Below are 14,623 nucleotides of genomic sequence, written 5' to 3' on the forward strand. Positions count from 1 at the left end.
GAGTTGTGCTGTGGACCGCAGGATGGAGAGAGCAGAACTGAGCTTGTGCCTGTGGACCACTCTCACCTGAGCCCTGAGACTCCCACACAGTAACAACAGCATCCTCACATCTGCCTTTTCCTAACCTATCCTTGGGGGTACCACAGTGCCCAGGCAACTTACCCTTTTTGTCAAAGACATTTTTTTTCCTCCTGGAGAGGACTTCTAGGTGAAATCCTCATTTCACAGGGACAATGCTTGCACACTGTCTTCAGGCTGAGGCAACCTCTCAGACCCTCTCCCTCAACTCAACAAATATCTCTCACAGGATAGGGTTCTGCATACAGTTCCTAGCCTCCATACCCTCCCACACCCTAGCCCAAGTCCCCCATCAAGAGAGTTATCATTTGCAGAAAGAAATCCTTCCAGCCCAGGGCCTACCCTGGTGACTCAGGGATGAAGATTCCACCTGCCAAAGTAGGAGACACAGGTTTGATCTGTGGTCCAGGAAGATCCTACATGCTGCAGAGCAACTAAGCCCATGCACCACAACTATTGAGTCTGTGCTCTAGAGCCCATGCTCCCCAACAAGAAAAGCCACCGCAACGAAAACCCATGCACTGCTATGGAGAGTAGGCCCCGCTCTCTGCAACTAGAGAAAAGCCTGCACAGCAATGAAGACCCAGCAGAACCAAAAGTAAATAAATTTTTTAAAAGGTATTTTTCAAAAAGAAATTCTTCAATCTCAGACTGAACACAGATTTACAAACAATAATTTATTAGGGAAGACAAGCCTACCTCTAGCAGTAGGGAAGATAATCAAATCTGGACTCTGAGCAGAGATAGCAAAGCACTGCTTGAAAAAGCATGTAGCCAGAGGACTTGTATTTACGTATTTATTTAAAATCTACTGTAATGCTTAAAAACATGAACTTTAGATATGCATATGTGTCTTCAAATTCTAGTTCAGCCCCTTCCTAGCTGTGTCACGTTATATACAATCCTTTAACCTCTGAGTCTCAGTTTCCGTACCTGTCGGATAAATATTATCCACCTCACTGAATTGGGGTGAGGATTGGACAGATTAGTTATGTAACTAAGGACACTGGTTGGCCTATAAGGGCTCAACTCGTATTAGTTATTATTATCATCATTATTATTCCTAATCACAGATTGTATTATTTCTAGATGCCTGGCTTGTAGTTGATGAGTCATGGCATTAATATTTGAAAGAATTACTATTCTCTCTTCACCTTGTTTTATATACACTTACCCTTCTTCACTTCACGAAAACACAAAATCACGTACTTAAATGTGCTCTTAATGCAGTTTCTAAGTTCAAGGTCTTTGATGTGTTCATTCCCCACTGCCATCCATGTCCATCACTATAAATATGTTTCTTGAAGATTTGGACATTCCCAAAGTCTGGGGAGGAAAACTGAGGTAGGGGTCAGAGAGTTCATCTCTTTGACCACCTGACTGCTCAAGTTGAAAGCTGGGGCAAGGTGGTGGGGAAGGTGCAGAGTCAAATGCTCTGATGGACAATGTTTATAACATGAATCTGGAAGGGTGGGAAACAGTGAGAAGAGTGAGACCGCTAGCAAGGCATATTCTGCCCTACTGAAAGGCCTTCACTTTGATTTTTTAAAATATGCTTCTGCCAAAAGAAACACAATCAGAAACTGATTCTGTCTTCATGCTGCCCACTTATGATACTTCTTACTATCAGCCCTGGTCTGAAATCTACAAGCGGTGTTTTTCAACAGTCTTCAGAGATGTGCCTTTGAGGCGGGAGTACTCTGGTTACCTGCACTCTGGCCTCAGTGAGGTTCACCCGGCGGGCAAGGTCTTCTCGCACAAATGCATCTGGGTAGTGTGTCCGCTCAAAGACACGCTCCAAAGCCTGCAGCTGACTGCTGTTGAAGGTTGTCCTGTTCCTCCGCTGCTTTCTCTTCTTCTTTTCCTCTGAGTTCAGTTGATCATCTGGAATACAAGAAATTGATAATAAAGGAGCTAAAGTCATGTCAGAGGTCTGGTTTATACCTCTTCTCTGTATATCTACAATGAAACTGTTTCCTTGGCTCCCACACTCATCAAAGTGCTAGGGCCAAATGCCACTTTCCAGGGGCAAATACAGGTTTTGGTGCCGTCGAGTTCATACACCAAGAACCCACCACAGTTTTGATGTTTGTTTGTTGCTTCTAAATCTTCAACCAGACCTGAACTGTCAGAGAGATCTTTTCATATGCTCCCTGAAGCCTGTTTTGTGAAAGAGGGCAAAAGAAACATTTTACTCCTCTCTATATTCTCTGGATGTCTCCAGAGATATGGAAAGGAGAAGAGATTGCTTTGGACTTCATTTGCCTTAGGTAATGCTATGTTCATTCACAATTTCATAACCAAGGAGCTGAACAATTCCCTGGTTATGTCACCTCCACAAACCCACATCAACACAAATGCAGTTATAAAGGAAAAGCCATATTCAAACAGATAAGAAGGATTTCAGTTTTTCCCATGCATCTTCCTGGAAAAAGCAAATAATCCCTCACTAAGTTTGTTCAAGGCTCCATGCTGTTGCTGAGTTAGGCATCAAGGGCATCAGCTTAGATCAGGGCTAGTGCTACAACACCTACCCACCCCAGCTGATGCTGACCTCAAACTCACTAAGAACTCAAGAATAGTCCTGAAAGACCTCTGAACCAGTTTCACCCCAAATTTGAGTTCTAGGGCTTTGAAGTCTTAGGAACCTTTGGAGAATCATGTCCTCAAGTTTTTAGCCATCAAGATTCCTCCTTGATTTTCTCAGAGTTCCCCCAAAGGCACCATGGCCAGTTGGTCCAGCCTGCCCAGGGCTGTGAGAGAGTAGTGTGATCCTGTCCTGCTGCCGTCCCTCGGTCCAGCAGGAGCGATGGATTTGTGGGGCTGAGCAGGATACCAGCTGTGCTAACATCACTGTCTTACCCCTTACCCTCATACCCAAGGCACCACTGAGCCTCTGCAGTACTCAGAGATTTACAGCTCGAGTTGCTCAGGCCCAAGTCACATGCTCTGCCTGATGAACCAGACTCACACTTCCAATCGCTTTTCCCAGTCATCTCGAAGGAAAATACAAGGAGTGAAAGTGAGGATGTTGGGAAAGAGTGTGTGGCCACTTGTTCCACATTCAATGGAAGTAGCTCTCAAGTCGCTTTTTTTCAACATGTAAATTCTCCTGAGGGCTTCCCAGGTGGCACAGTGATAAAGAACCCACCTGCCAATATAGGAGACATGGGCTCGATCCCTGGGTTGGGAAGACCTCCTGGAGAAGGAAATGGCAACCCACTCCAGTATTCCTGCCTGGGAAATTCCATGGACAGAGGAGCCTGGAGGGCTAGAGTCCACAGGGTCACAAAGACTCAGACATGACCGAGCCACTGAACAAGAGAAGTCTCCTGACCCTCTGTAACTGTGAACACACAAAACACTCAAGAAAACTACTAGCGTGAATCCTGATGTCCCAGGAGGAATGATCCACACCTGAGCTGTAGTGTTATTACTGTAGAGTGGGGGCATGTTCCAGAGTTGGGTGGGGATTCGAAGTGCAGCTTAAATCTAGGAACTCCCAGCCCAGATCTCTCAGTGCCTACCTGAGGCCTCCAAGACTTCTGATGAGAGACCACCTTCTTCACGAGTGCTGCTTCACCAATGATGCCCTTGGAGCTCAGAACAGAGACTGCTCGTTCCCTCCTGAGAGGTAAAGCACTCGTATACAGTACATGCTTGCTGAATCTGTGTCCAGGGAAAAATGTGAAACTTTCCCTATCTTGAGGAAACTGTCTCTGTAGGAAAAAACCATATGATCTCAACCCTATTCCCTCATTCAGTGTCTAAGAAGCTGCTGACATTCATTCTTTCATCTTTATGGTTGTCTTCAGAACTGACCACCTCTCTGGTTCTTTCCATTGTGGTGCCTCAACCAGGAGCCCTGCTTCGAAGGCACTTCTGTGACACTCTCAATAAGAAAGAAGGTCAGATCAGTGGCATCTTGAGAATGAAGCCAATTTGATTATCAGGATTTCTGGGAGTGACTGAACAACAGCAACAACAATCAAAGCCTGGAAGATTTCAACACCACCCTTGATTTTACCACCATTCAGCTATTAGAAAAACTACTTTACAACAATGTCAACACTACAATTCAAACACCTAGGATCATACATCTTTCGGTTGTTGCCTTGCATTTGTATTCTCCTTCATGTTTGAATATATGGAGGCATTCCTGTTGCTCCCATTCTCTTTCCGAATTTTTTTGTTTGCAGTTCTACATGTCTTGCGCTTCAGGTTTCTCTCTCTCTCAGTCATTCATGCCTTTATGACAGCACCACACCTGCGTTTCATGTTCCTGTTACACAGAAGTCTGAAAAAATCTCTAACTTCCATACCAATCCCAGACTGAGACCAATTAGACAGACCCTGGGCCATTTTAATCATATAAAGGAAATTCCTTATTAACCCAATGCCATGATTTGCTTTCTTTCCTCAGAGGAACTGTTTTCACAGGTATAACCACAAATTCTAAATCCTTTATGCTGTTTGGGAAGCCCATTTCTCCTTGTACTGCCTGATTGTGATGGAGAACAAGAAGGTTTTATGTTTTTTTCTTAGTGCTACAACCTGCTACAGAATCTCTCAGTTGCTCTTTGAAATCTTCCACTGTTCACTCAAATTCCACCGACTGTCCACCATAAACCACCAACTCCCCTGATGTGGGGGTAAGGGAAATGGAGAATTATAGTTTATGACAGAGAATAAATAGCTATGATGATCTGAAAGGATTCCAGCAGAAGTTTCCCAGTGAATGTCCTTGTTGTTTTTAACAAATGAAAACACCAGTCCAGATCATGTTGAAGGTGAGAAAAGACACACGAATGACAGGGGTCCAAGGAGTGTGGCTCTGGTAAACATCCTTCAGAGCAGAAGTGTAATATAATAGGAAGAGACAGTGAGGGAGCAGCAGACAGCTCAAGCGGCAGCCCTGGGCTTGTCTGTCTTTGCTCACTAATCACAAACTACGAGCTCCCTGTTTTCCCCCAGGAACACAGAACAGGATCCAGTACAGTCTCATCAGCGGCGTGAAAGGAAATGTGGACAAAATAGAGCACATTTACAAATGGGAGACATTTGAAACACCTGTGATAAAGACTTAGAATATAAACTCTGGTTGAATATAGGGGAGAGAAACTAGTATATTTTTATTATTGCTGGAATATTATCTTTCTCGTAAAAACAGCTACTATAAAAGATCAATTCAGAAGGATGCTGTTCAAGGATACTGACAGCCAACTGGACATCAGGAAATGGCTAATTCTTTGGAATTCTGGAAGGGGCTTCCCTGGTGGCTCATATAATAAAGAGCCTGCCTGCAGTATGGGAAACTAGGGTTCAATCCCTGGATTGGGAAGATCCCCTGGAGAAGGAAATGGTAACCCACTCCAGTATTCTTGCCTGGAAAATCCCATGGACAGACGAACCTGGCAGGCTATTGTCCATGAGTCAGACATGACTGAGCGACTTCACACACTTGGAATTCTGGAAGGGGTAGGATTCACCAAAGTGCAGAATAACCACAGGGTGGTGGTTGTTGTTGAGTCGCTCAGTTGCGTCCGACTCTGTCATGACCCCATGGACTACAGCCCACGAGGCTCCTCTGTCCATAGGTTTTCACAGGCAAGAATGCTGGAATGGGTTACCATTTCCTTTCCCAGGGGATCTTCCCGACCCTGGGATCAAACTTGTGTCTCCTGCATTGACAGACAGATTCTTTACCACTGGGCCACCAGGGTACATGGATATATATTTATCAAAATCATGTTTCAAATCCAAGGTGTTTACAGATTCTATGGAAGATTATGTTATGATTGTGTAAATTTCAAGAACATAGTTATTGTCATGCTTTCTAACAAAAACAAGCAAAAAAAAATAAGATCACCTGTTTATCTTATTAACAGGTGAATTTTCACTTGATTCATGAGTCATAAAATATTGGCACCACATAAAACCAGAGAAATTATGTGATTCAACCCTCTCATTTTATAGATGAGGTCAATGAGGTCTAGAAGAATGAAGTGATTTGCCTCAAATCACAATACAAGCTGAAACTGAGCCAGAGCTAGAAGCCAGGACTTCTTTTTTTTTTTTTTAATGTATAGTTGATTTACAATGTTGTGTTATTTTCAGGCATACCACAAAGCGATTCAGATATATATATATATCCGAATTTTCTATATATATATTATTTTATATACAGTAGTATTTTATATAATATTATACATATAATATTGTATATGTGTGACATATAATATTTTATATATTACATAGTATCATATATGCAATATATAGTATATATACAATATGTATAAAATATACACATAATTTTTCAGCAAAATATGAGTATCATTTCCTGTGCTATGCAGTGGGTCCTTGTAGGTTATCCATTCTATACATAGTAGTGTGGAACCCAGGACTTCTATTTCCACCTTACTTTTAAGTGCAAATGACAATAGACGCCCCACACAGGAGTGAGACAATTAAGTCAGAGATATAAGTGAAAAAACACTACCCTGGGAAAACTCTGTATGGGAAAAAACGTTTATCCATACTAGCCATATAAAGAGGGTCTCAGGAAGGGGGTCCGTGTGTTCTACATGTTATTTCTGCCAGGAAAGCCATTTAAAAAAATGCAACAATTCTCATCTAGGACAGCTACTTTGATCGAGATGTTCTTGGGTTTCCATTTCAAAGGCCTCTGTAAGTCCTTGCTTCACCAGTTAAGTATGTGCAGGGTTACTTGCACACAGTAGTAAACCCTCGTCTTCTATCTTCTCCCCACATTCATATTAGCATTTCTCTTTCTTTCCTTTTAGGACACAGTGCAAAATATGTTTCCTATGACACACTTTAATTCTACTTTATAAAATTTGCTGATACCTCCAATCCATATTGATTCCTTCATATCTAAATTCCTATACATATTTTAGTGTATAATCAAATATTTTTTAAAAAGTATGATTCATTTCTTTCTATGCAAATGTTTTATCACCTCAATGCACTCAGGTATTTCTATAAAAAAGACATAAGGTCTTTTGATAAATTAAGAGACAATAAAATTTGAAAGAGTATTGTGGTACAGAAGTAATTTCAGAAAATTAGAACCTTGGTGATTTGTGTGTGTGTTTGTCGCTCAGTCATGACTGACTCTTTGTGAGCCCCATGGACTGTAGTCTGACAGGTTCTTCTGCCCATGGAATTCTCCAGACAAGAATATTGGAGTGGGTTGCCATTCCCTTCTCCAGGGGATCTTCCCAACCCAGGGATCAAAGCTGGCTCTCCTGTATTGCAGGCAGATTCTTTACTATCTGAGCACCAGGACCCACCCTGGTGATTTACCTAAAGTTTAAGAGGATGAATCATGTCTGAATTCCAATTAGTCTTTTTAACAGCACATAGCAAATACTTAGGTTAACATTATCTTTTTGTCCCTGGATAATTTTACCTGTGGAGGAAAAAAACATTCTTTTACCATGTTTCTTTTTCAAATAGCTTCATCATCAGATTTAGAGATGGGAGAGAGCTATGTGCTTCTGACTCTTCGCTAAATGAAGCAGCTAGTCCTTCATTTTTATTTCCTACAAGATAAGCAGATCTAAGATAATGAATAATTGAAACAAACAGGAGGAAGAGTCTTAAAGAGAATGGAGTTTCCAATGGAACAGGATGTTAGAATAGTTATCAAGCTCCTCTTCAGAAAAAAAAGCTCTAAATTCTAGGGAGGAGACCCTTCAGGCTTTCAGAGAAGTTAAAGAACAATAGCTCTGTTCTTGACTCTAGCTTGAAATTCACTCTGAACTTTACTTGGGACTGCTTAAGTTACACTAAAGGGAGGGGAGAGAAGACAGGGAGGAGTGCCAGCCTCAAGCTTGAGGACCAGACAGCAGACAGTGATCCGTCCTCACTAAGGCTTTGTACTCTCCACTTGGGCTCCAGTTAACTCCCAAAGACCCTGACCCTCTCCCGCTCTGTATCTTGTGGGAGACTTGAGATTCCAAATCGGTCAGCCAAATGTAATTTAAAGGTACAGCAAAAACATATTTTAGGGATAAAATCTGAAGAAAAAAAAATGTGTTTCGTATGCCTGAGTCACATCCATTTGAGAAGAAATCTGATGCAAGAAGATAAAACGCCAGCTTCAGTAGCAGAAACCAACCACCACATCAAAGCCTGTCATCTGTCTTTTGGTTGAAAACATGGCAGGCAAGCGGATCTACAGAGGAGCCCGCTGATCATTTTATGGGCATTGAAGAATGTTTTCAAAGGAACTTATATTGCACAACAACTACTTACTTTAATGGGATTTGTGTGGTTCAGGCCCTGTAACCTTTGGAAAATTGAAGGGAAGTATAATTGTAAAAGCCACTAAAAACTGTTTAGCTTTTATTGCAAGGCTTATGAAAAGCAGTGAGATACAGCTGTGGCATTCATTTGCGTTTCTTTGGTTACACTAAGCTCCAATTCTAATTAGGACAGCATCCTTTTAATAAGTGCTCCGATAAATGGCACATAGGTCCTTCACTGGGATGACTGTAGACTGAGTTTAGCACATCCCAGTGACCAAAGCCAAGTTCAGGAGCACATCCAGCTCTCAGCAGCATACCTAGGATCCTCCACCACTGAATGCCAGCAACTGTCAATAGGGACCAGGTTTTTTAGCACGGGGAACTCTACTCCAATGGAGTGGAATGAAACAATACTGCCAATGTTATGTGGCAGCCTGGATGGGAAGCGAGTTTGGGGAAGAATGAATACATGTATATGTATGGCCAAGTCCCTTTGCTGTTCACCTGAAACTATCACGACAATATTAGTCAGCTCTACCTCAATGCCATCTGAGCTACCAGGGAAGCCCCACTGAAGACAGAAAGAGAAGAGAGAGGCAGAGGAGGAGATGGTTGGATGGCATCACCAATGCAATGGAATTAACTTGGGCAAACTCCGGGAGATGGTTCGGGACAGGGAGGCCTGGCATGCTGCGGTCCATGCGATCACAAAGAGTCAGGCACGACTTGGCTACTGAACAACAACAAAACCCCAATACAAGATAAAAAGTATTTTTAAAAAAGAGAGTGACCAGGTTTCAGTCAATACAAATGTCCAACTGTACAGCTGTGATTCATCTTATGGTGAATTATCACATCTCGGCTGTCAGAACCTGACCTTTGCGTGATGATCATTGATGAGTATATTTTTTCCTTCATCATCAACTTGGTATACATGTGGTTTACTTTTAGTCAAGTATGAGTTGTAAACTTTAGGTTGTAGCATTAAAACACCTTAAATATTTGGAGAGTATATGGTCTTTGCAGAAGAAAATGCTTTAGAAATGTGTGAAATAGCATTATTTTGAATGGGTTTCACCCAAAAGATGGATCAGTGACTCTGTGTAAAGCTATAGTGGTTTCATGCAGATTCAGGTAAAAGTTGAAAGCTCTCTGAGTATAACCAAGTCTCATTTGAAATAGAAAACACTGGCGAATGTGAGGCATCATAATAGTGTATACTGCTCTTCACTTCATCTTATATATTTCCTTTTACCTCTGTAGGAAATCCATTTCCATAGAGTCAAAAACACCAACACAATCCACATCATCTTATCTACTTTAACTGTCTTAAGACATTTCTCTGAAAGGACTCCTGAGCAGAATCTTGAGGATATCTGGTAAAAAGCAAGCCTTCCCATGTGGCTCTATTGGGACTATGTTGATAATTTTCCCCATGCTGTCATTTTCCATGTTACTCTGGGTCTATTTTAGACTGTAATTTCAGAGTACAAAGTTTATGTATTTAATTGAAGCTCTTTCCAATGCTCAGTGAATACAAAGTAGTAATCAGATATAAAATATTCATATAGTAGAACTATTATTTTAGGAGTACACAATAATATTGGCTTGGCCAAAAAGTTCATTCAGATTTTCCCAGCTGATGTTACAGAAAGCATGAACTTTTTGGCTAACTCAGTACCTTCTCTTTGATAAAGACATAAGATTCTGGCTTCAGATATGTAAACTACTCCCAATTTCTCTATGGATGAATCACTTATTTACCCATTTTTCAATTCATTTCTGGATGTCAAGAAAAGTGGGAAATGAGAGTGTTTTAATGAGAGCCAACTACACTATAATCGGGAGAGTGCAGCAGAGTAGAGAAGCGAGGTCACTGGCTTGGCAATCAGAATGACCTGTGTTCTCCAATAGGCCCTGCTACTTTATCAGCTGTGTGGACTTGGGTAAGAAGACACTTTACTTCTCTGAGCCTCAATTTTCAAAACAATAAAATGGAAGAAAGACTATGTACTTCCTAGGGTCATTTGAAAATTCAGCAAACACGGAGCAGGCAGACAGACTGACACATAGCAGTCAATGTGTAAGGGGTAGGTTTCACAGCTACCACGGCTGCTGTGATTTTTCCCTGGAGAGGGACTAGTCAAAGTCACTGCTGTTCTTCCTTTTTTCTTCTGTTTTTTTCTTCTATTCACAGCTTGCTGGTATCTAAGTGCTCACTAAGAGCTCTATCACAGCCTAACTGGGGAGATGGTGAGAAAAACATACAAATATGTTGCTATGGCTTAGTTAGGTTTGATGGGGGAGCATCGTTGAGATTTAGAGAGCATGAAAAATGAGTAAAAACTTCATAAATTAAAAATAACTGAACTCTGACCATAGACTCAAAATTGCACACGGAAATCATGCATTGAAGTTAGTTCTGAAAGCCCCATTTGGATCTCTTTGCTTACTGCTAATCAATTTCCTGGCTCTCTAACAAGGCAATTTTCCTTTCTCAATACAAATTTTGAAAAGAAACATTCAGAAAGCAGGCAGATTCCAACACTCAGACAGGTAAGCAATCTACTCCTTTAACAAGTCATCTCACTGAAAATGAGTTTAAAAAAAAAAAAAAGAAAGAGACAGGAAAAAGGAAGACAGCCAAGAGCTAAACCCAAGCTATGAAAATTCAATGATTCCTCAGGCTGTTTGCCTTGGGTTGACTAATTTGGTTGCCACATGTCTAAAAACACAAAAGTTGGGTCATATTACTCAATATTTATTCAGTGACTTTTTTTTTCTCTAAATGTCTGAGCGCCTTGATGAATTCCAAAGGGATACAAAGAAACCAAGGAAAGCAAAGTTCTGGGAAAGGAGTGAGTTCTGACTGAGATTTTAAAAGCTTTCTAAAATTGCAATATTCCAGGTGTGTGGTCCCCTTGGAAGCATGGGGCATTTGAGTAGGATTACAAACAAAGCTCCAGAGGAGTCATAAGCCACTGCCTTCTTTGGGTAGCATTTTTCCTTTGTAGTAAGGGTTGTTGTCATTTTGTAAAAGACACAACATCAATCTTGACATTAGCTGTAGAAACTGGTGTCTTCATGGGAGGCAACTGCCATGAGTCATTTTTTTTAATGATTCATTTTGGGGGGGTAAAAATTTTTAATGTACTGAAGAAAAATATGGTAAAAAAATAGGTTTATTTAAAAATATATAAAGCTGGAGGCAGGTAGCAATGAAGGAGATATACATAATTAGAAAGTCCGCTCAGCTCTTGAAAGGACAGTACTGGTAGAACAAGACTCTTTTATTTGGATAAAACAAAAGACAATAATGAGGCATTTGAACACTTAAGAATAGAAGCATGACTTATATTTCCTTATGTTTTTCATCTCAAGTTAAAAGGACAGATGCCTATAGCAGAGAAAGCCACTGAGAACAGAGAATTAGTTTTTCCTCATGATAAAGATGGAGCCAAGGATAATTCCATAACAATGTCTACAGTAAGTGAAGAGGGTTAAAGAGGAAATTAAAGCCTTTCTTAGGTATTACTCTGGTCTCTGACATCAAGCTAATTCAGTTCAGTTCAGTCGCTCAGGCATGTCTGACTCTTTGCGACCCCATGAACCGCAGCATGCCAGGCCTCTCTGTCCATCACCAACTCCCAGAGTCCACCCAACCCATGTCCATCGCGTTGGTGATGCCATCCAGCCATCTCATCCTCTGTCGTCCCCTTCTCCTCCTGCCCTCAATCTTTCCCAGGATCAGGGTCTTTTCAGTTGAGTCAGCTCTTCACATCAGGTGGCCAAAGTGTTGGAGTTTCAGCTTCAGCATCAGTCCTTCCAATGAACACCCAGGACTGATCTCCTTTAGGATGGACTGGTTGGATCTCCTTGCTGTCCAAGGGACTCTCAAGATTCTTCTCCAGCACCACAATTCAAAAGTATCAGTTCTTCGGCGCTCAGCTTTCTTTATAGTCCAACTCTCACATCTATACATGACCACTGGAAAACCATAGCCTTGACTAGATGGACCTTTGTTGGCAAAGTAATGTCTCTGCTTTTTAATATGCTGTCTAGGTTGATCATAACTTTTCTTCCAAGGAGTAAGCGTCTTTTAATTTCATGGCTGCAGTCACCATCTGCAGGGATTTTGGAGCCCCCAAAAATAAAGTCAGCCACTGTTTCCACTGTTTCCCCATCTCTTTCCCATGAAGTGATGAAACCAGATGCCATGATCTTCGTTTTCTGAAAGTTGGGCTTTAAGCCAACTTTTTCATTCTCCTCTTTCACTTTCATCAAGAAGCTCTTTAGTTCTTCTTCACTTTCTGCCATAAGGGTGGTGTCATCTGCATATCTGAGGTTGTTGATATTTCTCCCAGCCATCTTGATTCTAGCTTGTGCTTCTTCTAGCCCAGTGTTTCTCATGATGTACTCTGCATATAAGTTAAATAAGCAGGGTGACAATATACAGCCTTGATGTACTCCTTTTTCTATTTGGAACCAGTCTGTTGTTCCATGTCCAGTTCTAACTGTTGCTTCCTGACATTCATACAGGTTTCTCAAGAGGCAGGTGAGGTGGTCTGGTATCCACATCTCTTTCAGAATTTTCCACAGTTTACTGTGACCCACACAGTCAAAGACATTGGCATAGTCAAAAAACCAGAAATAGATGATTTTCTGCAACTCTCTTGTTTTTTCAATGATCTACTGGATGTTGGCAATTTGATCTCTGGTTCCTCTGCCTTTTCTAAAACCAGCTTGAACATCTGGAAGTTCACAGTTCAAGGATTGCTAAAGCCTGTCTTGGAGAATCTTGAGCATTACTTTACTAGCATGTGAGATGAGTGCAATTGTGCAGTAGTTTGAGCATTCTTTGGCATTGTCTTTCTTTAGGATTGGAATGAAAACTGACCTTTTCCAGTCCTGTGGCCACTGCTGAGTTTTCCAAATTTGGCTGGCATATTGAGTGCAGCACTTTCACAAGACCGTCTCTCAGGATTTGAAATAGCTCAACTGGAATTCCATCACCTCCACTAGCTTTGTTCATAGTGATGCTTCCTAAGGCCCATTTGACTTCACATTCCAAGATGTCTGGCTCTAGGTGAGTGATCACACCATCGTGATTATTTGGGTTGTGAAGGTCATTTTTGTACAGGTCTTCTGTGTATTCTTGCCACCTCTTATTAATATCTTCTGCTTCTGTTAAGTCCCTACCATTTCTGTCCTCTATTGAACTAATATAAAGACTAAAGTTTGCCAAAATGGTCAACATGAGAAGATAGGTATTTTTAAACAATGTTTAAGAGAAGGGAATTTAAAATTCTCTTCAAAGAATTAAAAAAGCCAAAGTGTAACCAGTGATTTAAAGTCGGACATATTTTGAGAACTGTATCACACTATAACATCTCTAGGTTTCAACATTTTTGTCTGTAAAATGAGTTGCTCTAAGATATAACCAATACATTTTTTAAAATTATAACAACTAGGTGTACACATTTCCTCCTATTTTGCTTTAAATTCTGTTATGAAGCAATTGTGGAAATTGACAATTGGGGCTTTAGGTTAGTAATCAGGAGGCTCAGATCCTAACTCAATAGGATTACTGATGGAAAAATTATAGGTTGGACTCAGTAACCAAGATCTCTTTCAAATCCAGCATTGTGGGTTTTTAGAATTGCTTTCAAATTATCAGCATCTAGCCCGATAGAAAACTTTTAATAATTGCCTGTTTCAGGCAATGACTGAATCGTATTCTTTTGTTTTTGTTATGCTTTTTGTTTTGCTTTGTTTTGTTCTTATCTTTGTTTTGGAAAATCTTTCACTAGACGATGCAGTGGATGAAGACTGTTCTGTAATTACTCATTCCTGGAGGAAGCTGAGGTGACTGACCTGTTCCTCCATGCTTAGAGTACTCTACAGAGATAGGTCTTCAAGTTGAAATTAACATGAATCTTTATTTTAAAATAATTAGTTCACCCATTAAGTATAGTCTAGGGAAACAGAAAATTTAGGAGGTTATTAATAGCTCAGTTGGTAAAAAAGTGAAAGTCACTCAGTCATGTCTGACTCTTGCAACCCCATGGACTCCTCCCAGGCTCCTCTGTCCATGGGATTCTCCAGGCAAGAATACTGGAGTGGGTTGAATCTGCCTGCAATGCAGGAGACGCTGGTTTGATTCCTGAGTCAGGAAGATCCCCTGGAGAAGGGATAGGCTACCACTCCAATATTCTCAGGCTTCCCTTGTGGCTCAGCTGGTAAAGAATCTGCCTGCAATGTGGGAGACCTGG

The 14,623-nt window shown here is 41.0% G+C and overlaps 1 protein-coding gene across 2 annotated transcripts in view; it reads right to left on the reverse strand.

Annotated features, from left to right (window-relative positions):
- PRRX1 (paired related homeobox 1) overlaps positions 1-14,623 on the reverse strand; it is an 84,448-nt gene that overhangs the window by 15,959 nt on the left and 53,866 nt on the right. For both annotated transcript variants that reach the window (XM_040263535.1, XM_040263534.1), the window contains exon 2: positions 1,787-1,962. In XM_040263535.1, coding sequence (XP_040119469.1) covers positions 1,787-1,962 — 176 coding nt within the window. The remainder of the gene's footprint in view (positions 1-1,786; positions 1,963-14,623) is intronic.

Source organism: Oryx dammah, unplaced genomic scaffold (assembly GCF_014754425.2).
Source record: "Oryx dammah isolate SB20612 unplaced genomic scaffold, SCBI_Odam_1.1 HiC_scaffold_21, whole genome shotgun sequence".
Classification (NCBI taxonomy): domain Eukaryota; kingdom Metazoa; phylum Chordata; class Mammalia; order Artiodactyla; family Bovidae; genus Oryx; species Oryx dammah.